The sequence below is a fragment of the Macrobrachium nipponense genome, chromosome 39, assembly GCF_015104395.2.
Source record: "Macrobrachium nipponense isolate FS-2020 chromosome 39, ASM1510439v2, whole genome shotgun sequence".
NCBI lineage: Eukaryota > Metazoa > Arthropoda > Malacostraca > Decapoda > Palaemonidae > Macrobrachium > Macrobrachium nipponense.
Window position 1 is genome coordinate 43,016,409 of NC_061099.1, and position 27,830 is coordinate 43,044,238.

The 27,830-nt window shown below is 39.9% G+C and overlaps 1 protein-coding gene across 1 annotated transcript; it reads right to left on the reverse strand.

The window, feature by feature from the left end:
* On the reverse strand, positions 1 to 27,830 carry LOC135210444 (WD repeat and FYVE domain-containing protein 3-like). The gene is made up of 7 exons (XM_064243340.1): positions 27,801 to 27,830; positions 20,629 to 20,841; positions 20,234 to 20,396; positions 18,410 to 18,622; positions 6,965 to 7,076; positions 6,497 to 6,694; positions 1 to 6,194 (listed from the first exon to the last, which is right to left on the reverse strand). The coding sequence occupies exons 1-7, from the start codon at positions 27,828 to 27,830 to the stop codon at positions 6,098 to 6,100; spliced, it is 1,026 nt and encodes a 341-aa protein (XP_064099410.1). The 3' UTR covers positions 1 to 6,097.

The following is a 27,830-nucleotide window of genomic DNA, read 5'->3' on the forward strand; positions in this document are numbered from 1 at the left end:
TGGTTATTGCAGTTCAATTTTATAACAAATACATGGTTGAAATTATACACATCTTTGAGACTTGAATACCTCATCAGAAAATACTTTCTTAAACATTATCTAAACATCAAGCAACATCTATGTCAAAAGTACATGATCATCCCTATGTGATCTTTGTTCTACAAGCAGCTGTGGCCACGCTTATAAGAACTAGAAAATATTAACAGACCTTGAAGGATAATTGACAGAGCAAATAATAATTCATTCTCTCACCCATTTTCACAGTAATTAAAAAAAATTCACATCATTTAGAAAAAAGTTCTTGGTTTTTAATGAAGTGTTATCTACAGAACCATTCTTCATAAATGACAGAATGGAGTTATCATGCAACAACAGTAGTCACACAATTGTGCTGCACTTAACATAATTTAGGTTTTGCAATAAATAAAAATCAATAAAAAGTCTGTCCCCACATGCATTTTTTCTTCACTATAAGCTTATCACAGAAATGTTTCTTGCACTATAAAGCCACTTTGTCAACTTTTTAATATAGTAAATAAACCACTTATTATATGTAATAAAAAAAGAATAGTTTTCACTTTTGCCTTGCAAGAATACATTTAATGAGACATAATGAAATGCAATTAAAAAAATTATGGTAAGTGAATCATGAGAAAACATGAAGAACATGGATTTAAAAAATTATGGTAGATGAATCACAAGAAAACATGAATAAGAATTTTAAAAATTATGGTAAATGAATCATGAGAAAACATGAAGAATAAGGATTTAAAAAATTATGGTAGATGAATGACAAGAAAACATGAAGAATAAGGATGCAAGTGTCAAACTTGAAAATGTTCAGGCCTTTCTTGTAAAGAAGCATAACATTTTTTAGATAAGACTCACACCAATAATGAAAAATGTATGGCAAAGGCAGTAAACAGTATTAATAAACATTAATAGAACCCAGGTAAAACTGCAGCATACAGACAATAAAAATATAATGTATACATGTAAAATAACATTGTCAGATGCATCAAGAGGTTTTTTATAAAAAAATACTACTATTCAAATCAAGAGACGTCCTAAGGGGCAATGCCAGAGCTTAAATAGTCATCATTTTTTTTTTTTTTTACTCTTCATGGGAAAGTAGGTTGATTTGAAAATTTAAAATCAATGATGATTTTCACTATCATTCAAAGAAGTAAAAAAATTAAAAAATAAGACAGTAAATTAAGATCATTAAGAAAAATCAAACCTGAAGGAATCCAAACAAGAGAATACTGATGTATTTCTCAACTAAGCATGAAATAAAGATCCCAGCCATCACTGCACGCATGGTTTCATTTTGTATCACACTTCTAAAGAATTAACACCATTAGATATCCTAAGTGAGGAAAAAATGATTTGCACAACTTCTGGTAATAAATCTTGATGGGATGACATTACTTTACCAAAGGCAAACAACGGAGACATAAACTTCTTATTGATAATGTTTATTTATTTTATAATCTACAATCAGGATGATTGGGCACTAATCAGAAGACTAGAACAATAGGTAATGAAAGGTGACAAACTATGGCAACTGTTCACTATGTACATGTGACTTTGGCTACATTTTTTTTTCTCTCTCACCAAAACTAACATGAAATGTATTATGTCTTAACAGTATCCTGTCTAACTTGATGAAAATGCAGAACCTTGACACTGTAGGTTACATACAGAATACAACCTTTTACACAAAACCAAATTCACAGTTGCTTGATGATACATATATTTATATATTTATATATATTTATAATATTTATATTCATGTACTGTATATATATACTGTATATGTGAAATTACTAATGTACATAATTTTTTATATTATACATTAACTACATTGTGTGCTTGGTAGTGATAACTAGTGTGATTGAAACTCATGATTGAGTCTTGAATAATATTACATTCTACAGTACTCATTTTCAGAAAGAAACTGGTTAACTAGGATTTTATTTTTGTGAGATGAAAAACTAAATTTTGCTTCAGGTCCTTTTCTTATAAGTCTCAGCTGTAATGTATACACACAAGCTGTCTCTTACAAAATCCACTCGGAATGAAAATAAAAGGCTTTTTTTCAGTTGGACAAGTGGCTTACCTCAATACCTCTAGTTCACATGTTTTTAATCTCATCTACTTGGATATTTTTGATCACCATTGTCATAAAGTAAGCAGTTTTACAAATGAAGTAGTTTAAATACAATATTAATAACTGGCAATCAATGTAAGATATATACATAAGTTTGATGAATTTATACAAGACCAATGCTAAAAAAATATATATAAAAATTTACTGGCTTGAGCACAATTAAACCTGACTACTAAAAGAAAACTTAAATTATTTTAGACTTGAATGTGATGTGGATTCTCAGAGCAGAAATTGCCCTTAAATTTAAGATTTTTGTATATAGTTTCTAAAAAAACTTCAAATTTCATAATAATTTGAATAATTGTCTCCTTCAAAATTTTGTACTTTAGGCAATTTTCATAGTTCGTTACTGATTAGCAAGTCAGCTGGTTACTTGTGGGAGCGTCTGTGTTCAAGTGTTATAATAAAATCCTTCAAAGGATTAAATTTTCAATGCTATGATTAAAGAATCTAGTACATGAAACTAAAAACTAGATTTGCAGTATCATTAAGGAGCAAGACAAACTATGGTAACAAAATGCAGAGATGTGGTGAAAGCACATTAAGTAAGCAAAACAATGCAGGCATAAAATAAATAATTTTAATTATGGCTAAAATTACAATACAAACCATAGGGCATTGATTAGAGTAACTTCAAGGTAATCCCTTGGATTAAAATCAATAATTTAGAGTAGGTGATATGAGTCCAGCTGAAAATATATACTACTACATCTTAGCCTATATTTACAGAAGTTGAAAATATAAATGCTAAAATTAGGGTAGAAACTATATAATATCAAATGTCCTTTTTATTCCTTAAGAACGAAGTTACAATTTATTAACAGAAAAGTGTTTTTCATTAATATCAATGACATTTTCCACAGAGCTTATTGACTTTGATTTTTATCATTTTAACAGGGCGAGTTATTATGGGGGCATTTATAGAAGATCATTAAATCAAATTAATATTCTCAATTGCAAAATCAAGTATGGATGGAACCATGCCAAAGGAATGGACAAGCAATACTGGTGGGTGGTTAGATTACAGAGTAAGAGACTTTATATTTACTATCTGTACTAAACTGGCTTTAACAAGTGACAATAAGATATTTTTAAAACAACTGATCAAAGATAAATTTTAAAGCATCAAGTTGATAGACCTTTCTAAGGTTCCAAAATACCATAATAAAAGAATAATATCTTAATACAGGACTTCTTGCCATACCACTGAAATTCTGTCCTATCAGAAAACTTTGAATGCATGCTGGTATGGCACTTCTTTTTTCTATGAAAAATTAACCCATGTAATTTGTCAAGAATATAGTGGTACCCTAAATCTCATTCATGTCTTCTCTCATGTGTGCTCCTAATATTTTGGTACTTTGTCATACATGAATCTATAATTGTTGTTCTGCAAATTCAGGCTACATCAAGCAATATGTTTCAATAATCAGATCTCTCACTTTGGCTCACAGTAAATAAAATATCTTTCAGATCAGATCTCCACATTAATAACAAGTAATCCTTTGCACTTAGCAAATACTAATTGCAATATAAAGAATAATCTAGTAAAATTATTTTTAAAAAATGAACACAACCATATCATCACGAATATTAAAGCTTAGGAATGACTGTTAATATACTGTTAGGAAATAATTTAATATTTCAGGAAAACTGGAATGTGTTGGTTTTCAATACTCATGTGAACTACACACAAGATAAAAAAAATGCTAGTAAAATAGATTTCACAGATAACATGCACAAACATTCAACTATAACTACACATGTATACATTAAAATAATATAACATAAAAATCACATTACTAAGGCCATTATTTTAGAGACAAATCATTAACTTATTTGGCAAATAAGAATATCATTATCTGAATAACAGTAGACAACACAATTACAAGAATCTATTAGATAACAGAGAAAGGAACTTTTACAACTGTCAGTAGAAATTGTAAAATAACTTAAATATAATTTTCCTATGAACAAAATGAATACTACAAAGACTTGACTTTGAAATCAAAATAAAATCACCACAATAAAGTGGAAGACTGACTGTATGTTGTGGAAAAATATTCAAAGGTAACTGACCCGAAATGGCAAATAACAGCTCCAAGAGTTACTTTCTTCTAATATGCTGTGATCATTTACAAACTAACCAACATACTATGCACAAAGCTAACCAATTCTAATGTGAGATATCTGTCAAACAGTCACATATTCCTATTGTCTTATGTAATTGTGGGGGAAGAAAACCAGCAAACCATACAAACATATGGTTGATCTTACTGCTTCTTTCCCACAACACAAATACCATGAAATTCTATTATCTAATCACATGACACAACTCTTAAAACTTAACTTCAACATATAACAACAATTTCTTGCTACTGACATGTTGTAGTACACTGATGCAATCTAGAATCGCTATCCGAAGTTAGACAAAAGTTTGCAGCTTATAGCTCAAAGCCTAATTTTCTTAAAAATACATGAATCAAAGAGCAATAGCCACAAATAAACATTTTGCTGGTATGTAAAATAATATGTGAAGTTTACAAGTTCCAAAGTACACCTGCAGAAATAATTAAATACAGCAGTCAGTTAACATACCGAGATAAATTTAATCTCTGCAACTTGCAGTTAGTACCATTCAATTCTAAACCATAGTGTGAAGGGGGACCACATGTAAGTTGATTAGCTACTGTTGTTAGATGACCAGCCAAGTCCAAAACAGGTACGTATTTTCTTTTTCCCCACATAATTTACAAATATTTAGTAGAACTATGCTTGGCAAAACACTGTGAACGCCTTACATAGCTTGATTGTAAAGCAAGAATGTAAAGGAATTTTTGACTGTTTCACTTCTAGTATAAAGCTGAATTTCATGGCATATAAAAATAAGAGATGCTTTTCTAAAATATTTTGTTTATAAAAAAATTAAGAAAATGTTAAAATGTTTTGTTGAGAAGTCTGTAAATCCATTTTACTTACACTGCATCTCCTAACGCAAGTGATAGCAAGTTTTAAGGAAAATTAAGCATTAACAGAAAGTGAAATGAGAAAACCAAGGAATTTCAATATAATCTGTGAACCAAATATGACCCTTGGTACCAAGTCATGCAACTGGGAAGTTTCCCTGTAACCATTCCTGTTATTCCTCAAGTTATATACAATATCACTGTGACCAAGATTTTGTGACTAATATGAAATATTTGTAAATATTTCAATCTGAAGATGGAATTCATTTCTATGAGGCAGAATGTATGTAATATAGTGAATTCTCATTAATGAATATATTATACAATATACCTCAACAAAATATGCCACATTTTGGTGTGCATCAATCAAGATATATGTTAAGTATGAATAAAATTTTCTTTATTTTATTTTACAACTACTTAATCAGTTACTTATTCTGTTTATTCAAGCACCAAATGTGTGAAGCCAATTTTTTTTTAATATAACTTTTTCTCCTTCCCAGTTCAGTGTTTCATACAAAATATTTGTTACAAAATGTTTACCGTTTGGCTCTGAAATTCCAAAATAGTCCTTTACCACTGATGTTCACAACAGATTAAGCAACTGATTAGAAATTGGACTGTCTTGCAGGCAGTAAATTTTAGTTTGAGTTTCTTAGAAACATAGAGCATTTGCCCAAAGAGACCCTGAGTGAATACAAATGAGGATCATTTTTTCTCCCTTTTCAAAATTACTGACAATATGAATCTTTAGCTCTGACTGACAGTTTCAAGAAAAAAAATTTAAGTCACTTTTAATTCTAAACCTATCATAAATGTACATAAAATTCTACAATAGAAAACTGTCTGCATTCATCGGAACTAAAAATCATATAATCAATAAATTCTTAATTTAAAAATTTTCGACTATGTATACAAAGATAGTTTCATAGACTTAAACTATTGGAAAATTGGAGAATCATTTATCATGTTTTAGGGATGTGTAGCATTTCTGACACACTCTAACAGGCTTTAAAATTCGTAGTCGTGAAATTTCAGATTCAAATCTACTGCACCTGGAAAGACACAACCGTATAAAAATGTGTAAAAAAATTAATCTTTTGAGCTTGAGGTAAAACACTGTGCCTTTTCTTAGGGGATGGGAGCATTATCTTTCGTATTCCACTACATTTTTTCTCAAAACTCATTTATTTCATTATATATCAGTTTACTATTGTGCCTCTTCTTAGGGATGGGAACCTTTGTCTTTCATATTATACAAACATTTTATTTCTCAAAACACATTTCATCATATATCAGTTTACTGTTTGAGCATGCAAAGAATAAAATAAAAAAACTTAAGACTTTGTTAACTTACTTTGAACAGAATAAGTGTCCACAGTTGCGACAGTGATGACGCCTCTCATAAATACTGAATTTGACCTGACAATATGCACATCCATCACTACCATCATCACGAACCCAGTGATCAGCAACCGCCCTACCAGGTTGGTCAGGAACACTCCAGGAGAAAACTCTTCCCCTTGCATCTCCTACTAATACTGTTCTGTGGTCTCTGTAAACAAAAATAATAATGCTATTTAAAACCAAGAGATTAAGACATGTCAGAAAACCAGCACATTACAATTTCTTTTAATGACTTTCAATTCTGAAAATGAAAAAGCAGAAAGTACCTTAAATTTTGTTTGTAGTTGTCTATCTTATTGGAAAATAAAAAATGTACCCATTTTTATACCATCATGTAATAATACTGTTATGATCAAACAACGAAGGGGTCAAGCTACAATTATGTAACTTAACATATACGTACAAGTTATGTACTTACTTTGAAACAGCTAAAGCAGTAACTGAAGCTGGTTCAGTATTATCTCTTCTGTCATATGCTGTGTGCATTGTTAGCTTGCTCCTAAATACTAACTGACAAGCCCACTTCATTCCTGCAGAGAATACAAAAATCAAACATACATTGTACTAATATATACAAATGAAAAAAATATAAAACTAATAAAATAATTAGGTAAAATGTGTTAAGTTTCCAGCCATTGGCATGCAATTTGCAAATACATAAACATATTTTTCTTTTAATCAAATTATTTTAGCTAAGCATTGTCGTTCTGAATGTAACAATTGAGGAGGCTTGTACAGTATCTAGCTGAAACACTTTTCAGTTCTTGACATTTTTATCTTGTTCGATATGGGAAGGCTTAAACTTTCATACCTGAAATACTTTTCAGTTTTTGACATTTTTATCTTGTTCGATATAGCAAGATTTAAACTTACATGTAATATCAGTCAGAATTCTAACATTTCAAAATGGCTGAATATCCTACCAAAAGATAAAAAGCTTAATAACGCTGATAAACCGCCTACCGATGCCAATATTACACCTGATGCCGATATAACGCCAACTGATGCCAATAAATCGCTGACCAATGCCAAAAATCTGGTTAACAACGTCGTTAGCCAAGTTATGTAAAACTACAATGCTGTTAACCGATGCAGACTGCCTGTACCTAACTGCTTCCTATATACATATTGAGTGTCGGCTAACAATCCTTTAAATTCCACATACTTACATAGTAGGTTAAGGGGGCCGGCCGGCTAATGCCATTCTTTAAGGACAGGACTTTGATATTCATACCACTTAATAAGGTGACTTGGGACATCTCCAAACTGCATATGATTTTTGCCTCTGACCTTCGGTTTTGAGACGCTAGGGCGATTTATCCCGAAAATAACCATTTTTCAAATTCTATCTCCTCCCTTGATATTTAATATTAAGACCTGGGATTACTACCATATATAGACCTGATGTAGACCTCCAATCAAATGAGGAGTTTTTTTTTCTAAAAGTCATTTTTTTGCTAGATATGAATTTTTCATTATGGTAAAAAAATAAACCCTATAAATTAGGAAAACAAAATTTATAAAAAAAGACGAAACAAAAATTGGAAAAAAGGGCTTCATTTGATGGTTCTATAACGTCTTTCTGAGTTATATACCAAATTCCAATGTTATAGCTTTAAAACTAAGTGAGAAGATAGATTTTGAAGGTCAATAACTATAGTTTTGAGAGACGGGCGTTCAAAGTTTTTCTTCGTATTTTTTTAACGACAATGTTAATAAATAATGATTATTATGAATGTACATTTCTTTTTTGTGTATTAATAAACCAAAACAATTTTATTTATCATAATTTAATCATAAATGATGATCCTTTTGCTCATATATCGTAGCTTGGGGCACTGCGTCAGGCAAGACGGGGGCACTCCTTCCTACGCAACTCTCTCTCTCTCCTTCACTAACTCGGCTTATTACAGCGAATTTTCTTCTTCTGTATCTTACCTAGATGTTTTCCTAGTATTTTCCATTTTGGCATGATGAAATTCTTGTCGAAACAAAAATAAACAAACGTAAATGCAAGAGAATGTCAAAAGGTGAAATTCGAAGTTGTACTCTCTTTTTACAAAGACAATGTTAATAAATCATGATTATTATGAATTTCATGTTCCTTTTTGGGTATTAATAAACCAAAACTATGTTATTTATCATAAAGTAAGATCTCTTTGCTCAAAGATCATAGCCTGGGGGACAGTGTGACGTGTGCTTCAGGCAAGACGGGGGAGTTTACTTACTACGCAACCCTCCCTCTCTCTCTTCACTAACTACGCTAATATCGCATATATTATGATATTCTGTAATCATATTAGAGCGAATTTTCTTCATCTTTATGTTAGCGAGATGTTTTCCTTGTCTTTTCCTCATGGCATGATGAAATTCTTGCCGAAACATAGATAAGCATATGTAAAAGCAAGCGAATGTCAGAGGTGAAACTCGAACGTGTAGTCTACTTGAAGTCTGTGCTCCTACTGATCATGGTTGAACTCCCCTCTGCAACCCACGGAATCTCTACAGATGCCATTTCTCACAATTTCTTTGACAATAATTATCAAAATTTACGATAACAGAAGAAATATTGCACTTTCTTGTACGGCTTATTGAGTTATGTTTACTAATTACCCTGTAACTACGAAAGTAGTAAGAGAAATTTTGACGAAATATTTCGTATATATATTCTTAATTGCCATATGAAGCGCCATGAATTTTTTCATGACTTTGCATTTTTTGCCCTATACCACCATATATAGGGGTTCCGGCCGGCCCCCTTAAAAAAGGGATTTTGACGTAGGAAAAACCTATTTCTGGGCAAGGGCCCGTGTCGCCCTGTGAAATGTCCCTTTAGCACACATTTCTAAGGTAAATTATTGCTAACATACCAGAGAAAAAGCTAAAATGGAAATGTCAGAACATTCTGACTCGCTCACCTTATATAAAAGGTGTCGGTATGGTTTCTGGGGCAAGTGAAACCACTACCACGGGTCTCTTACCATTTAGATCCATCCCTCTTCGAAATTCCCCTACCAGAGAGGGCCGATGCAAGGCCCGCTCCCAGCTACGACTACTACTAGCGCCCCCGACGCCACCACCAGCGCCTCTACCGGTCATCCTTGGAGTTAGCCTGTCAAGCTTGGGCCCAAGGGTGGGTAACAAAAGAAGGGTGGGATTTCACTGGGCGACACAGGCCCTTGCCCAGAAATAGATTTTTCCTTCGTCAAAATCCCTTTTCTGGGCTCAGCCCGTGTCGCTTCGTGAAATAGTACCAGAGAAATGGCCACAAGCTTGAGTAATGGATATAAAAGATATTGTAAGGATAAAAATAAAAAACAATTCAGGTTAATTACTATAATCTAAATAAGCTTATGAACTATAAATGATTATAATACAGACTTAAGATTAATTACAGTAACTTACATTAATCTTAAAGATAAATGCAATATCATAAAAATTAGGTTATGTGTGAGTAATCCTAAAATAAAAATAAGGAAAACCACAACTATGTACACATATGGCATCTAAGGCAAAGAAAAGGCTACATGGTGGCAGAACCGCAGGAAGGACGTCAGTTAGGCAGGTAGAAAGGAGATCTAGATCTAAGTTACTAATACTACTTAAGCAGTGTCAGGAGAAACTGTGTTTCCCGCTGCCAATGCTGGAAATTTAAGAGCTTCTAAGGACTTGAGGTAGTGACGTTTGAACACTGTCGGAGATTTCCAGCCTGTATACTTTTTCAGATCATCAAAATTCATATGTTGAAAATAGTTGACTGAGGTTGCTACTGCCCTAATATCGTGAACCTTGGGGAACGATTCTGGGTTGGCTTGTTTAATAAAATATAATATCTGCTGCCTAATTCCCTTTAAGGAAATGGTACCACCCTTTTCCCTCATGAATAAAGGGCCTGAGGATTTTATGGCCGTTCTGGTAAGATATGCTCTTAAGGCAGTAACTGGACATAAAGAAGGGTCCTGAGGAAGTGGGAGAATCTTCCAAGGGGCCCATCTCATTAGTGGATCCTCATTTTTAGCTAAAAATTGACGATCTGGAGAAAGTAATACTTCTCCTGAAGGGAGAAATTCTATATGACCTGAGTCTCTAGATAGAGCCGACAGTTCAGACACCCTGGCTCCTGAGGCTAGACTTAGAAGAAATGATGTTTTCCTCAGGAGGGGCAAAAAGTCACATGAATTGTGATCATTACCTGAGGCCAGTTTGAGAACATCATTTAAGAACCATGACACAGACTTAGGCCTCTCTGATGGTCTGAGCCTAGCACAGGCTCTGGGGATAGATGAAAAATAAGAGTCAGTTAGATCTATTTGGAAACCAAACTGGAAGATTTTCTTTAGTGCCGATTTAGTAGTAGTAATAGTACTAGCTGCTAAACCCTTTTCAAATAATGATCTAAAGAAGGAAATAGCCAGGTTGGTAGTCATGGTTTGAGATTTGGTCTTCCTCAGAAAAATGGCTAGTTTTTTAACAGCCGAGTCATATTGGCGAAGGGTCGATTCTCTTTTATCCAATTCTAGGAATAGGACGTTTTGAGGACCGATATCAGCATCCCTTTTTGCCGCGAACTTCATGAAGTCCATAAAGTTAGGGTTTTGAGAATTCCTGAGGAAGCTAACACAGTCTTCATTTGTACTAGTTGGGATAGTTTGGGATTGGGAATCCGTTGAGGTCGGAGACCCAATTCCAACAGGAGTGGGAACCTGTTGCTCTTGGGCCAATTAAGGGCTACTAGAGCGACTCGTCCCTTGAAGGTCCTGAGCTTGTTCAACACTATCAGAAGAAGATTCACTGGAGGAAAGATGTAAATCTTCTTCCATTGATTCCAGTCTATAGCCATGGCATCCGTGGCATATGCCAGAGGGTCCAGGTTGGGAGCCACATAGCAAGGAAGTTTGTGATTTGACTCTGTGGTGAAAAGATCCATTTGGAGCCCTGGAACCTGTTGGCAGATCCAATTGAATGACCGTCTGTCCAGGGACCACTCCGACTCTAGTGGGACTGAGCGAGAAAGGGCATCTGCTATCACGTTCTTCACTCCCGCTAGGTGTGTGGACAGGTGCCATTTGTACTTGGCTGCCAGAGAGAATATGGCTATCATGACATGGTTCACATGGCTTGACTTTGGGCCTCCCCTGTTGATGCAGTGTTAGTACTACTACTGCACTGTCCAACACCAGCTTGATGTGAGATCTCTTGGCTGGTTGAAGTCTTTTCAGGGTGAGGAATAGCGCCATAGCTTCCAGTACGTTGATATGGAGCCGGCGGAATGGAAGGGACCAAGTCCCTTGTACCTTTTTGTACTGAGAGTACCCTCCCCAGCCGCTTAGTGAAGCATCCGTGTGGATAACTAATGCCAGCGGAGGGAATTGAAGAGGAATTGACTTTGATAGATTTTTTACCTCCGCCCAAGGACGGAGGCGTTTGCGTAGTACAGTGGTCCCCCCGTATTCGTGGGGGATGCGTACCAGACCCCCCCCCCCCCCCCCCCCCCCCGCAAATAGTTAGAATCCGCGAATGTTTGGAACCCCTATAAAAACGCTAAAAACAGCCTATTTTGTTAGTTAAAACTTAAGAAAAACCACTAAAAATTTTCATACTTGGTTTTTTTAATAGTTTTATCACAAAAAGTGCATTTTATGATGAAATTGATAAAAAAAACCAGGAATTTGAGGATATTTCTCATAGAAAAATACCGCGAATGCACGAATTTTCTGCGAATAATGCAGGGAAACGTTCCCGAGAGAAATCCGCGAATGTGAGTCCGCGAATCCGGAGAACGCGAATATGGGGGGTCCGGTTCACTGTATCGCCGGGATAGCGGACAGCTTGTCCCGGGACCTGTTGTTTGCCCTTGAGCGCCAGACGCGGTTTATGTCTTTGAGTTTTGCCTTTAGCAGAACGTCCGTTACCGAGGCAAATTGAAGAGAGCCCAGGATCCTTTCCTGGCTCCTTCGAGATGTCTGCTTGCACTTGAGAAATTGTCTGGTTGCTTTGGCTATTTCTCTTCTCTTTGACGACGGAATTGATAGTGTGTGTGAGTTCAAGTCCCACTGAATGCCCAGCCACTGAAAGCGAGAGTCCGGTGTTAACCTGGACTTGGTCTTGTTTATTTGAAACCCTAGGTGTTCCAAAAACTGAATTACCTTGAACGTTGCTTTGTGGCATTCTTCGATGATTGAGGCCCAAACAAGCCAATCATCCAGATACGCAACTAGTACCATTATTCCCTGAGACCTGAGTTATTGAACCACTGTCTCCGCCAATTTCGTGAAAACCCTGGGGGCTACATTGAGCCCAAGGGGCATTACCTTGAAGGAGAATGCCTGCTTCCCTAACATGAAACCTAGGTACGGGTGGAAGTGTCTTGCCACTGGAACATGATAGTATGCGTCTGTAAGATCAATAGAGGTGGTGACGGCTCCACAGGGAAGTAAGGTCCGCACCTGCGAGATAGTCAGCATTTTGAGCTTGTCGCAGCGAATGAATAAGTTTAGACGGGACAAGTCTAGAATTATTCTTCGTTTGTTTGAGCCTTTCTTTGGCACGCTGAACAAGCGACCTTGAAACTTTAAATGCTTGACTTTTGACACTACTCCTTTCTGAAGGAGTTCTTGGGCATACTCTACCAATTCCACTGTTGGTTGTTGATAGAAGATTTTGGATGGAGGGTTCTCACTGGCTCGGGGAAGGGCGAGACCCACGCCCTCCTCGTAAGTGCTTACCTCGGCTGGATGCTCTTCCGCCGCCTCTCTGGCGAAAGGCACCTCTAGCCCTGCTACCCCTTCCGAACCTGTTGAAAGGTTGGAACGATTGGCCTTCAAATACTGGGTTGAAGGCCGGGGAGACAGCAAAGGAGGTGGAAGCTTGACCCTGCGGGGTCAGCAGCAGAAACTGTTGCTGAGGCTGTGCCTTTGATGTAGAAGATTGCGGCACTTGAGAGACTGGCACCACCTGAACCATTTGTTGTTGCTGGGGAGCCTGGAAAGGCTGGAATTTCCTAGGCTTCTTGGCCTTCTTGGATGAAGAAGTTGACTCAGGTTTCTTCTTACTGTATAGTCCCCAGCAAACCTTAAGACTCTGGTTGAGTCTTGTCACCTCATATTGCACCGAATTGACGATCGTTTCTGGGAAAAGGTTGGCACCCCAGATCGAAGCCGCGAGTAACTTATTCGGTTCGTGACGGATGGTGGCTTCATGCAGAACATGTTTCCTGCAGTTACGCCTTGCCACGATGAAGTTGTACAAATCACATAGTACTGTGTGTAAATGTGATTTGGCTATCAACTTGAACAAAGGTTCCTCACCGTATGTAACGGCTGAAACCTCTGTCATGACCAGAGTATTGAGGGATCTGGATAGTCTCGTTCGAGCACCAAACTCGGCCTGAATGAGACTGTCTGGAAGTCTAGGAAGCCGTTCACTGAACTGGGTGATAGCACAGTCCGGCTTCAATTTCCCGACCGAAAAGGTGGCCGGGAGATCCACACATAGATCTTCCATACCAAGAAGAAGGAGTGACGTGGGCTCCGTTTCCCGGAGCTGCGGCATCGGCTCGTCTCTCATAGCAGCCTGCATGGTTAACTTCGCCACCTTCGTAGTGAACGGGATGGGAGTTTCTCCGTCCACTACGAACATGGTAAAAGCGCTCTTAAACGCTTGAATCCTGGTATTGGTACAGTCCCGATCTTCTAGGCTTCTTAGCCAGTCACGTTGGGCTTGATCCCGTCCGAAGATGACGGTTTCTTTCGGGATCTTATCCGCTCTCTTCATGGCTGCCTCCGTAAGGCGGGCGTAACCAATGAAGGGGGGTTGCAGGTTTGCTGGGTGGAACTCGAAGTCCTCAAGCCTTCGAGTTCCACAGTCCGCCAACGTCAGCATCCCGTCCTTGAAGGGGGCATACGACGATATCCTCCAGGGATTGCTCGCCGTGTAAGGAGGGAGAGTATTGTAGTCCGGCATGGCTTGGGCTGCCATACCGGGCTGAGCTAGACCTGTCGTAGGGTTATCCCGGAGACCTGCTATGAGGTTCTCCTGGTTGGCCAGCCTCTCCGAGATGGCCCAGATTGACTGACCTGACTCCTCAAAGGAAGAAGAGATGTGGGAAAGCATCTCTTGGAACTTGTCCTGAACCAAGTTCCCTACCAGACTACCCATTTGCTGCATAATGTTTGCAGTACATGAGTCCGAGTCAAAGGAACTAGGTTCCTGTTTCTCCCTGGGAGTCTTAGGATGTGCTCCTGTTGAGGTTGAAGGCTCAGGGTCAGGTAGGAGCTGAGCCTTGTCTCTGGAGGACTTTCCTCTGGACCCTTTCGAGTAAGAAGAAGACTTGGGCTTCTCTGCTCTGGGATGGTGAGCCGGAGATCTCTGAGAGCTGCCCGTAGTAGACTTCTTGGACAGAGTCTTATGAAGAGTCTTTACCTCGCGCTTCCCTTTAACTTTAGGGATCACCTGGGTGGACTTCGGTCTAACCGACTGCCCATCCTCAGAGAATCCCTGGAAGGAAGAAGAAGAAGGGACAGGGGAAGAAGATCTAGAATGGCTCAAGGGTAAACCTTGAGCCCCTACCAAACCTGCCTCACTCAACCTCCTACCTGTTGCCTCTACCGCCATGGGCTCGAGGTTCAAATTGAGAGTTGCCACTTCTTGCATAATCTCCTGGCTTCCTGGCTCCTCCAAAGCTTAAGCCACTTGTTCCTGGATAGTGGCGATGTAAGGGGCCGCCGCTTCTGGGTCGATGTAAGAAGTCACCTTGCAGCCGGGGAAGACAAGAGCAGCCATCTTCTTGTCAAGGATATAAGGCTGCCCCTTGGTCACATTACGGCCAAATCCGTCGACCCAGGCCTTCAGGGTGGTTTGGGCGGCGTCCCTGACCGCTTGAGCAGTCTGAAAGAGAGGGTCAGTATAAATACTAAGCTACTTAAAACTAATTTATATTATCAACTGCAATGATATACCATTTAGAAGGATTGCATATATAGGCCAAAATCATATATGAGAAAACCTGGTATCCGGGAAAGTACTTACTCCGGAGGAGACCTGGTCCACCAATTCGTAACAAATGGTGCAACTCTCGTGATGCCAGACAGCTAGCTCCCCATAGCGGATGGCGCAGGTAGCATGGGTCCGGCAGACCTCGTGCCCACAGGGGTCCTGTAGGACAGCGTTACAGCCTGATTCCTGGCAGTGGGTGGCCTGTAAGTGAACAGATACATGAGTATCAACACTAACTAGTTGGACTAAGTCCAAGAAGTGATATATCATAACACTGGACTACACCGGAGTTACTTGATAGAATAAAGCTCGACCTCTACTTGCTCTTCTGCCGTGTAAAGTGGTGGGTATCCAATAGAACTGGTAAACTAGCTTCAGTGCGTCTCCGGTGTTGCCGGAGGATGGAATTTCACCAAAGCAGAGTTACCTAATCTATACGCCGGAACGAGGAGTACGAGAACGGCGGGGGAGGAGCAGGCGGGGGAAGGTGGCTCCGCCGTAAAATGATATCAAGATAAGTAGGTGGTGAACCCGGATGGTGAAATAAAAGTAAACATGCAAAAGGAATAAACACATGGCGGAGCTCCTCTGCAGTTACCAAACCTGGGGCCTGGAGGAGCCGGGGCCCCAAGCTGGCGGAGCGGGATAGAGGGATGGTGACTCAGGGTGAGAGAGAGCTCGATTCGGAAGCCGAGGAGGTCCGAGCACAGCCAAGCCAGGTGGCCAGCCGAGACTCGACCGCACAGGGGAGCCCCCTCGGTACCGGAGCGGTGCGAGCCGAGCCAGCATCGGGTGTCCCCCCTGCTAACTCCCGTATCCCCCCCCTCATGGAGAGGGGGGAAGAAGGGAGAGAGCTCGGATGGTTGCCAGGGGCAATGGGAACGAGCAGTACTCGAGGAAGCGTGGGGAACAGACGCCGGGTGGCTCATGGCGATCACCTGGCTTCATCACGGACGTGGTGTGAGCCACGCGGTGAGACAGGGCAGGCGGACTGAGGTAGCCTAGGCTACCTCTAACCGTCTCAAAAAGCATGAATACAAAAACAGCCTAACAAAACACGGGGAGGAAAAGAAAAATAAATAGGACATGAGAAAGCGTAGTCCTGGAAAAGCTAGACGAGCCAACCAAGAAGGGAGGACGACTAACGACTCAGGGAGCTGGCCTATGCCAATACGTAGGAACGTAGGGCGGTGGCCAGGGTGGACAGGACTAAAAGGAAGGACGTATGTCCTAAGGGAGCCTATCACAGACCTAAAACAAAGGAACATCCATGCATGAACACTAAGCTAAGGAGCGATGTAGGCTACACGCTCAAGAGAGCTCAAGGAACCCCAATGTAAAGCTAAGCATAAAATAATACGGCAAAGCTGCAAAATTACAATGTAAAGTATGTACTGCTAAAATATTCGAGCTTCAACGGTATAGAGGACCGAAGAAGCACGAAATAATGAAACATGTGGGCGAGCCGCGCAAGGTGACTCGGCAACAAAGCCGAAGGGGACGCCGTCTTATAACCTAAATAAAATTGGTTAAACGGGCCCCTGGCTGGCTAAAAATAGGTGAAACACTTCTAGCAGTACTTAACTTATATGCAGTGATGGCTTGGCGTTCCATGATAAGATAAATCCGAAAGGAAAGCACAAAAACACAGATCGAAGAAAAACATGTGCGGACTGGATGGTGCTTACAAAAAGGATGACCGGTAGAGGCGCTGGTGGTGGCGTCGGGGGCGCTAGTAGTAGTCGTAGCTGGGAGTGGGCCTTGCATCGGCCCTCTCAGGTAGGGGGATTTCGAAGAAGGATGGATCTAAATGGTAAGAGACCCGTGGTAGTGGTTTCACTCGCCCCAGAAACCATACCGACACCTTTCATATAAGGTGGGCGAGTCAGAATGTTCTGACATTTCCATTTTAGCTTTTTCTCTGGTATGTTAGCAATAATTTACCTTATAAATGTGTGCTAAAGGGACATTTCACGAAGCGACAAGGGCTGAGCCTAGAAATAAGTTTTTCTGCAACTTTGGAGAGCATAGTGAGAATAGGAATTGGTCTGAAGTTACTGTGGTCTGCAAATATGCTATTCTTTGGAACAAGTACTGTATTATAATTAAGCTTGCGCTCATCTGTAAAGATGGTACTGACATAAAATTCTATAGATTCTACTAATCTTGGGAGACAACATACCAGAAACTTTTTTTTAAAAACAATGGGGATATACTCCACCCTAGGTATCAATATTATCCAGAATTTTCTTAACATCCCCAGAGCAAAATGCAGTGTTGTAGGAAGAGGGGCATCCTACGCTGATTGCTTAGCTTCAAAAGCTTGATGAAACAGTTCAGCGTTTTTCTTATTGGCAGTTACAGTCTACCATCATTTGTTAGTAGTGGTGGAACGAAAGATGAGCCTGACCCAAAGATATATGATGCCAATCTGGTCTACCACAGATGGAGCCGAGTAATTCCTTCAAGTTTCCTCTTCAAGGAATTAGTATTGTAATTTCTCTCAGCTGTATGGTAAATTCTATTCACAGTACAGCAAGTCTCAACAAAAATAGTGTAATTATCATTTGAACGATTTCGTCTCCATATGCCATGTTTAACTTGGCAAGCTCATCTACACGTACTATCATCACACCGTGGCTGGTCATTTGTCCTGAATAGTATGACCTTTCTAAGGACATGTATACCTTACTGAAATAATCACCAGCATTTCATTTAACTTCATAATTGAATCAGAATCTGATAAAGCAACAAAAAAAATTCAGGTTGGGAGAAAACGGAATATCATTATGCAAAAGATAAAATACTTTCCTATATTTCCTAATTTCTACATAAATAATTGAAGTACAAAAAGCACTTTTAAACTTACCAGGCATTAAAGGATTTTTAGGTAACTTCTTTTTATTTTCTTGCTGTGAACTTTGACTCTGCGCTTCTCTGACTTCTGATTCAGATATTAACACAAAAGCATCGCTGTCAGCAAGACTGGTCTCACTCTTGCTTGTCTGTAGTCTGTGATCAGGACCTCTGGGGCCATCATGGGATCCACCTCTTTCAATGGCACTTATTGCTCTTGCCACACCTGAAAGTATATAACTTCTGTAATTTTCATAATTTTTCCCTTCTCTGTTATATTTCTAAACTCTAAACCCTCATCCACATCGTCGAACTTTCCTCAACGAATTGTGTTCAATGTGATGTCAGAAGCAGGTGAAGTCAAAACTTTTCTCTGACATTCCTGCTGTATCTGCGCTTCTGATATCACATTGAGCAAAGTTCATTGAGCAAAGCTTACCTGTGTGGACAGGACCTTAGAAGGTTTGCCCACAGTGAGTTGGAAACAAGCAATGATTGATAAAGAAACAGGACATCTGATTAAGAAGAGACCAAAGGAAATGTAGAAAAAGCAAATGTCACAACGAACTGCAGCTGGGAGCCAAAAGGGATACTACTATAACCTTGAATACTGTCTAAGGTGTTTGTCCTTTCATCAATTTATCGCTATACTAGAGCTATAAAGCCCGTCCTTGATTTATAGCATGTCTGACTTGTCCATTCACACTTAAAACAAAAGTTTTACAATACACAAGTATGTCCATTCACATTTAAAACTAGTTTTACAAAACTTAAGTATAAAAAATTAAAAAATTCAATTCTCACAAGATACCACAGAGGATATGTTTAAAGAAAACAAAATTACACATGATACACTTTACACTTAAAAAAATGACTGGCATCCAAAAACCATTGCATATTACACAGAAAACATAATTTCCACTGAAAAACATTTTTCCATAAAAAAAGGGGGATAAATCAGTGCTGTATGAATGGTGCAGACTTCACTTAGTTAACATTTAACCTAAGCCTATTTGCATTTACAATTGCCAAAAATGTATCCAGTAGCATACAATAAAAAGTAAAAAGTAGACTTTGCAAATAAATAAAAAGGTATAAACAGAAAAAAGTATGTAAATCACTATATTTATGATAAAAATCAATTTTGAAAAATATATATATGCAATGCATAAATAATTGAGCTAATTCATACATTATCTGATGCTCTTTGACTTGGGTCTGATGGTATTGCTCATCTCGCAAAAATATAAAACTATTGCTCAATTCACATCAACAAAATTGACAAGTGTAAATATTAAACCGTAATCTTAACATATGCAAGGATGAGTACCCATAATCCATTTATTTATTAGCAAGTATTTACTGTATTTCCCTAAGTGATGTTATAATTTTCTTTATCTTCATTTTGAATGGCCCAAAGTTTTGCTAACTTGGATTTTGAAAGAAATAACAGTGGTTGCCGTAGTCAATCACAGATCTTATGTATGTCAAAAACATTATACAAAGCACAAAATTGGTGTTTGCCCTATTTTGTTTGCCGTATTTATTATAATTAATAATAATAGATAAAAGATTGTTTCAATGGTTCAATAAAAAGCTATTTCATTAAAACTGCTATTTCAAAGTCTATTTCTGTAGTTACCTAGTATGAGTGCAAAATCTTAACAAATACTGATAATCACACTATACAGCTTTGAAGGGTAGAAGTTTTAGCTTCATTTTTACAATAAAAATGTGTCACTTGAGGCATTCTTGGTTCATTTGGAAAAAAAATTGGTAATGAGTTATTTTGGAAACCCCTGAAGGAAAAATAACAAAACAATACATTCTCAAATACCTGGTGGATAATTAGAGCTTCTTCTTAATACAATATCATCGTGAGATTCTATAGACTGAGTCTGAGATGCTTCTATACTTGGAGTACTAATAGTAGATATGGATACAGCCACTTGTCGATGTAAAGGTCGTTTTTCTTTGCTAAATTTATCAGGGCTTTCCTCCTGCCAAAGAAAAATAGTTCAAAATATACTTAAACAAAAATATAGTATCCTCAAGTAATGACTTGAAAGTAAGTTTAAAAAGTTGAAGCTGTATGTAAACACAGTACTTCAGTAGACAGACAAAGCAAAATAGAATACGGATTTTAACAAGATCATTATCGATATCTTGTTAAAATAGCATATTAATGAACATGCCCTAATTCCCAGTATTGTTGAGTATAAGAACACTTACCTCTTCACTTGTGCTGATTTTCTTTGAATCTGCAGATACTACAGTGTAGGTTTCAAGATCCACCACATTTTCAGAATCCCCCTCTATCTTCTCATTCTCCTCAATGTCACTCTCACCTTCTTCAGATAAGCTACTTTCACTCACACTCTTGGTTAGTAAAGCTGTAAAGGAAGTACAAATTTCACCAAGATATCTGAAACCACCAACAAATAACTATTTAATGCAACTCTTAAATTTTTTAGGCTATTCAATATCTCTTAAAGGACTGTTATTACAACATATCTCTTGTGTTATTTTAATGAGATCCCCATTAATACAAAGAGTTTTTTATGAGAGCGGTAAGAAACAGTGGCTTGTAAGAGATAGCCGAGTTACAGTAAAGCAAAATAAATAAGATCTGACGACTGCAGTCAGTCATATGACATCAATAGTACCTGTTTTCAAGGATTAAGGGAATAAAATCTCTTCTGGTTTCTCTTGAAGCTATAATTATATCAGCTAACCTGCTACAAATGAAACACTTTACTAGGAAAACAGACTGTATACTGTTTCACCTGGTCATCTAAAGGTAAAAAATAATGGTTGTGTTCTGCAACAAAGAAGATAAAAGTAAACAACGAGAAATTCATAATTAAAATTTGAAGCATGACCTACAGTGCATCACACAAGTCAGAATGACTTGAGGTCTTTTTTTTTTTTTATGAAATAAGTTCTTCGCTAACAGCTCCAATACTAATAACATACACATTTTCACATACTATAATGAAATGTACATGAAAGACATTTAGATAACAAAAGTGGCAGGTTTAAAGAAAATCAAGAACATCTTCAATTAACAAAAGAGGTTGTAATCCATATCTTCTTCTTTTCCAGTTATCCCTACATTAAGGGGTTGGCTGCTCATTTAGCTATCAAATATATTTTTTGCTGAATGCCCATCAAATTCTTTACCTTAATCATCTGCAAAGTTAACTATCAAGTACAGTCATGTCCCTAAATACTAAAGTCCCTACGTACAAAAAATCCAGGTTACGAAGGCAAAGACGAAGATTCTTTTGCTTCTGTGTACGAAAATAATTCAGGTTGCGAAAGGGTGTACTGTAAAGTCCGGGATTCGCCCGGGCCGCCGAGAACAATTTTAAAACTCACGCGCCGCCAACTCAGTATACTCGCCACCATCCTCCCACTCTCCCATTGGTTCCTGATACTAGTTACTGCCGTAAGATCCTGCTCTCCTATTGGTCAGCATCTATCCCATCATGCATCTACGTAAGGGAGTTCCTCGACCATTTTGTTTTGGCAGTGTTATCGTACATACGTGGAATTCGTTCGTTCATGTAGATTTCGTTCGTTAATGTGAATTGGTGTTAGTGAATTTGCTTTCATTGTACTGTAAGTTACTTTATCGTGTAGTGTGTGAACTTAACTACTTACGTTATTAGCCATGGGTCCCAAGAAAGGGATTTTGACGTAAGGAAAAATCTATTTCTGGGCGATTGGTTCGTGTCGCCAGCGAAATATCCTTTAATCCATTATTTCTAAGGTAAATGTACTAACACATACCAGAGAATAAATAAAATAAAGAAAAGGTCAGTACAACTGACTCGCTCACCCTCCAAGAGGGTGTCGGTATGAACACTATGGCGAGTGAGACCACTACCACGAACCGCTTGCCAATAGAAATCTCCCACTACAAAATCCCCACAAGAGGGGAGCCGACCCACAGAGTGGGCAGCAACTACTACTACTCCATCCCATGCTGCCGACTGCTGCGCCTCTGGTGGCCATCCTGAAGTTAGCAGACAATCTTGAGCGATGGGATGGGCAGGGCGGATTTCGCTGGCGACACGAGCCAATCGCCCAGAAATAGATTTTTCCTTACGTCAAAATCCCTTTTCTGGGCTCAGTTCGTGTCGCTGCGCGAAATCGTACCAGAGAAATAGCACAAGATTGTAAAGAATAAAATCAAATAGACAAAAAGGGTCTCAAATAAAAGAAAACATAAAATAAAGAAATATAATTGCTAATAGATATACATATACACAATGATACAAAAATAGAAATATTACTTAAATTTAACTTAATGCTAATAATATTTCTTAAATTTAACTTAAATTCAACATATATACAGGGCTTACATGGAATATATGTTGAAATCAGTATCTGTGTATAGATATGTACAAAGAACTTAAAGCAATTATAACAATAAATTGAATAGAACAAACTGCAATAATAACATAAAAAAGGGAATGTATATGACTTAATATACAAAACCCGTAACCATTGTACATCCGATGTGTCCCCTAGCATAAAAATAAGGGGATCACATCAAAGAGATCATTATATTCAATCAATTGTGAGTGACCCTAGCAAAAAAATAAGGGGCACCCACTATACCATCACAAGAGCAGCTAAGACTCAAGGTAAACGTAGATGAACATGGCAGGTATAGACGAACTGTTGGTGAGATAGGTAGAAAGGAGGACTGGATCTTCTACTAAAGATTAAGCAGAGTCGGGGGAAACTATGTTACCTGCCGCAACTGCTGAAAATTTCAGAGCTTCCAAGGACTTTAAGTAATGACGCTTAAATACTGTCGGCGATTTCCAACCAGTATATTTTTTTAAACTCATCGAAATTCATATGTTGGAAATAGTTAATTGAGGTGGCTACTGCCCTGACATCATGTGCTTTAGGGAAGGAGTCAGGATTGGCTTGCTTAATAAAGTACAGGATCTGCTGCCTGATGCCTTTAATAGATAAAGTACCACCTTTTTCTCTCTTAAAGAGAGGACCCGATGAGGATGAGGAGGTCCTGGACAGAAAGGCTCGTAAGGTCGATACTGGGCAAAGAGAATTATCTTGTGGAAGGGGTACAACCTTCCATGGTTCCCACCTCATCAAAGGATCTTCATTCTTTGCAATAAAACTACGTTCCGGAGAAAGTAGCACTTCCCCTGTGGGAAGAAATTCAACATGATCCGGATCCCTGGATAATGCCGACAGTTCTGAAATTCTAGCTCCTGAAGCCAAGCTTAATAAAAATAGAGTTTTTCTTAAGAGCATTATAAATGAAACATGTGTCATTATCAGTTTCTGAAGCCAGCTTTAGAACATCATTTAAGAACCATGATACTGACGTAGGCCTTACAGAAGGTCTAAGTCTAGCACAAGCCTTGGGAATAGACAAGAAGTAGGAGTCTGTCAAGTCTATGCTGAAACCAAATTGAAAAATCTTTTTCAAGGCTGACTTGTTTGTCGTAATAGTGCTAGCTGCTAAGCCTTTTTCAAATAAAGATCTGAAAAAGGATATAGCTGAATTGATTGTCCTGATTCTATATCTGATTCTCTCAGGAAGGTTGCTAACTTTTTGACTGCAGCATCATACTGTCTCAAAGTTGAATCTCTTTTATCAGATTCCAAGAAGAGAATATTTTGAGGATCAATATTCGCATCTCTTTTAGCTGCAAACTTCATGAAATCCATAAAGTTAGGGTTTTGAGAATTCCTGAGGAAGCGAACACAGTCCTCGTTTGCACTGACTGGGAGAGCCTGGGATTGGGAATTCGAAGAGGACGAAGACCCAGTTCTAGAATTAGAGGATACCAATTGCTCTTCGGCCAGTCTGGGGCTACTAGAGCCACTTGACCCTTGAACGTCCTGAGTTTGTTCAGCACCTTCAGAAGATTCACTGGAGGGAAGACATAAATCTTCTCCCAGTTGTTCCAGTCTAGGGCCAGGGCGTCCGTGGCATAGGCCAGAGGGTCCAGTTGGGGGCCACATAACATGGGAGTTTTGTGGTTCGCTTGGGATGCGAAGAGATCCACTTGCAGACCTGGAACTCTCTGAAGAATCCACTGGAACGAACTGTCCAGTGACCATTCCGATTCCAGAGGAACGGATCGGGATAGAGCATCTGCTATGACGTTTCTCACTCCAGCTATATGGGTGGAGGAGAGGTGCCAACTGAACTTGTCCGCCAGGGAGAAGATGGCTACCATGACATGATTTAGATGACGTGATTTGGAGCCTCCCCTGTTTATACAATGGACTACCACTGCGCTGTCTAAGACTAGCTTTATGTGGGAGTTCTTTGGCGGACGTAACCTTTTTAGAGACAAGAACACCGCCATTGCTTCCAGTACGTTTATGTGAAGCTGACGGAACTGGGGTGACCAAGTTCCTTGAACCTTCTTGAACTGAGAATATCCTCCCCAACCGCTTAACGAAGCGTCTGTGTGGATGGTAATCCCCGGAGGAGGAAACTGAAGGGGTACTGATATTGACAAGTTCTTGACTTTTGCCCAAGGTCTGAGGGACTGAGGATAATCTGTCCCTGGACCTGACATTTGCTCGTGAGCGCCAGATTCTGGTTAGGTCTTTCAGTTTGGCTTTCATCAAGATGTTTTGTCACTGATGCAAACTGGAGTGAACCCAGAATCCTTTCCTGGGTTCTCCTTGAAGCGAGTTTGTGTCTTAGAAATTGCTTTACTGACTTCGCTATTTCTTTCCTCTTGGCTGATGGAATCGACAGAGTATGGGAGGATAGATTCCATTGAATGCCCAGCCACTGAAAGTTTGATTCCGGAGTGAGTCTTGATTTGGTCCTGTTTATCTTGAAGCCTAGATATTCCAGGAACCGGATTGCTTTCAGTGTTGCTTTGTGACATTCCTCGACTGTTGGAGCCCAAATTAGCCAATCGTCGAGATACGCTACTACCATAATCCCTTGCGATCTTAGTTGTTGGACGACTACTTCCGCCAACTTCGTGAACACCCTGGGTGCTACGTTGAGACCAAAGAAGGGAACTACCTTGAAGGAGAATGCCTGATCTCCTATCTTGAAGCCCAGATACGGGCGAAAGTGTCTTGCAATAGGGATATGATAGTATGCGTCTGTAAGATCGATAGAGGTGGTGACGGCCCCACGGGGAAGTAAGGTCCGCACCTGCGAGATGGTGAGCATCTTGAACTTGTCGCAGCGAAAATGGCCAAGTTTAAAACGGGACAAGTCCTAAGATTAACCCCTTCTTTTTGTTTTTTGGAGCCTTTTCTTTGAAAAACCGATGGGGGGAACAAAAAGCGCCCTTGAAAGCTTTAATTTGTTTGACTCTCGCTATTGCTCCTTTCTGAAGGAGGTCCTCCGCATACTCTGTCAATTCTTTGGATGGAAGTTGGCGGAAAGTCTGGGTGGGGCGGATTCGCCACCCAACTCCAACCCAGGCCCTTCGACACAATGCTTTGTGCCCATTTGCTGAATCCCCACCGTGGCGGAAGAGAACAGCCTCCCTCCTACCTGGAAGTCCTCATTGATGTTGGTAGCCTCCGCGGCCTCCCCTGAAGTGTTTTCCTCTATTAAGGGACCCTCCCGCCATCCTCTCTGACAAAAGGATCGCTTACCTCTGCCTCCCTTACCCGAGCGGTCATACTTCTGAAAGGCCTGGCCTTCGAACACTTGGTTTGAAGGCTGGGGAGACAGCGTAAGAGGTGGAAGGTTGAGGCTGGGGGGGGGGAAATCACATAAATAGGCTGTGATTGGGCCTTGGAGGTAGAGGGTTGGGCTGCCTGCACCAACGGAACAGCCGAAACAGGCTGGGCAAACTGTTGCTGTTTCTTTTGGTAAGGCTGGAAACGTCTGGGTTTCTTCTGAGCCTTACCCCTGACAGCTTGATCTTGGCGCCTCTTTGCAGTGAGACCCCAACGATCCTTAAGGCTTTGGTTAACGCCTCGTAGCCTCTCTGCCTGGACCTCCTTTACCATTGCATCTGGGAAGAAAGGTCTGCTCCCCGATGTTTGATGAAAGCAACTTATTCGGTTCATGCGAATAGTTTGCTTCTTGGAGGACATGCTTCCGACAGTTTGTTCTGGCTGTGGCGAACTCGAACATGTCAGACTGCACCGTTTGAGTCAGTGACTTGTGATTAGCTTGAACAGTGGCTCGGAACCATAAGAAATGGTAGCCACCTCAGTCATGGCCATGGTGTTGATGAGACCTGGCAGCCTAGACTTGGCATCAAACTCTGCCTGAATGAGGCTATCTGGGAGTCTAGGCAGCTTCTCACCAACTGCTCCATAGCACAGTCTGGTTTGAGTTTGCCCGCAGAAAAAGTGTTGGGCAGGTCTTCCCACAGATCTCCGGTTGAGGGAAGTAAAGGAGATGTAGGGTCCGCTTCCTTTAGCTGCGGTAACGAGTCCCCCTTTTGGGCCGCTGGAATAGTGACCGTAGCAATCTTGTAAGGGAAAGGAAGCGGAGTACCCTCTTTCCATTGTGAAGATTGTGAATGGACTCTTAAAAGGCTGTATTTTAGTGTTTGAACAATCCATGTCCTCTAAGCACCTGAGCCATTCTCTTTGAGCCTGGGCACGTGAATAGAGGACTGTCTCTTTAGGGGACCTTATCATCTCGCGTCATGGCAGCGGCGGTGAGCCTGGCGTAGCTGATGAACGGCGGTTGGAGATCTTCCGGGTAGAACTCGAAGTCCTCAATCCTTCGAGTTCCACACTCCGGGATAGAAATAAGCCCGTCTTGAAGGGGGCGTATGACGCCACTCTCCAGGGATTGTTCATGCTGAACGGAGGCAGAGAGTCATATGGTGGCAACTGAGCTATCCCTGCGCCGAAAGGTGGGGGAGATAGCTAGCGGAGCTTGGCTTAGTCCGGCGATAATGTTATCCTGGGAGTTGATCCTATCAGACAACCGGGAGAACATCTGTTCCATACTGTTCTTGAGAGACCCAACCAGATCCCCCATGTGTTGCAACAGGCCAGCATTGGGATCCAAAGCCGGAGCTGCTGCGGAGGTGGACGGGTAGCTCTGAACAGGAACCAAAGGAAGTGGAGAACGGTTGACTCCGCTGGAGTGTGTGATCTCTCCTTGGAGGATCTACTCCTTGAGGATTGGAGCCGGACCCAGAAGCTCTAGACCTCTCTGCTCCGGGGTTTGTAGCCGGAGACTTGCGAGATGTTGACGCCGACGACGTCTTTTTAGACGACGACGACGTCTTACTCAAGGTTTTAACCACCGTTTGTCCTTTGACCTTAGGTCTAACAGAAGCATCAGGAGAAGTATAAAGTTCGGCTCCTGTAAAGCCTTGGAAGGAAGCTGGAGAGTTTGCAGGAGTAGAAGATCCAGTGGCGCCCAAGGGAAGCCCTTGGGCGTCCAACGTACTCACCTCGACAACAGGTTCGTCAACACCTACCAT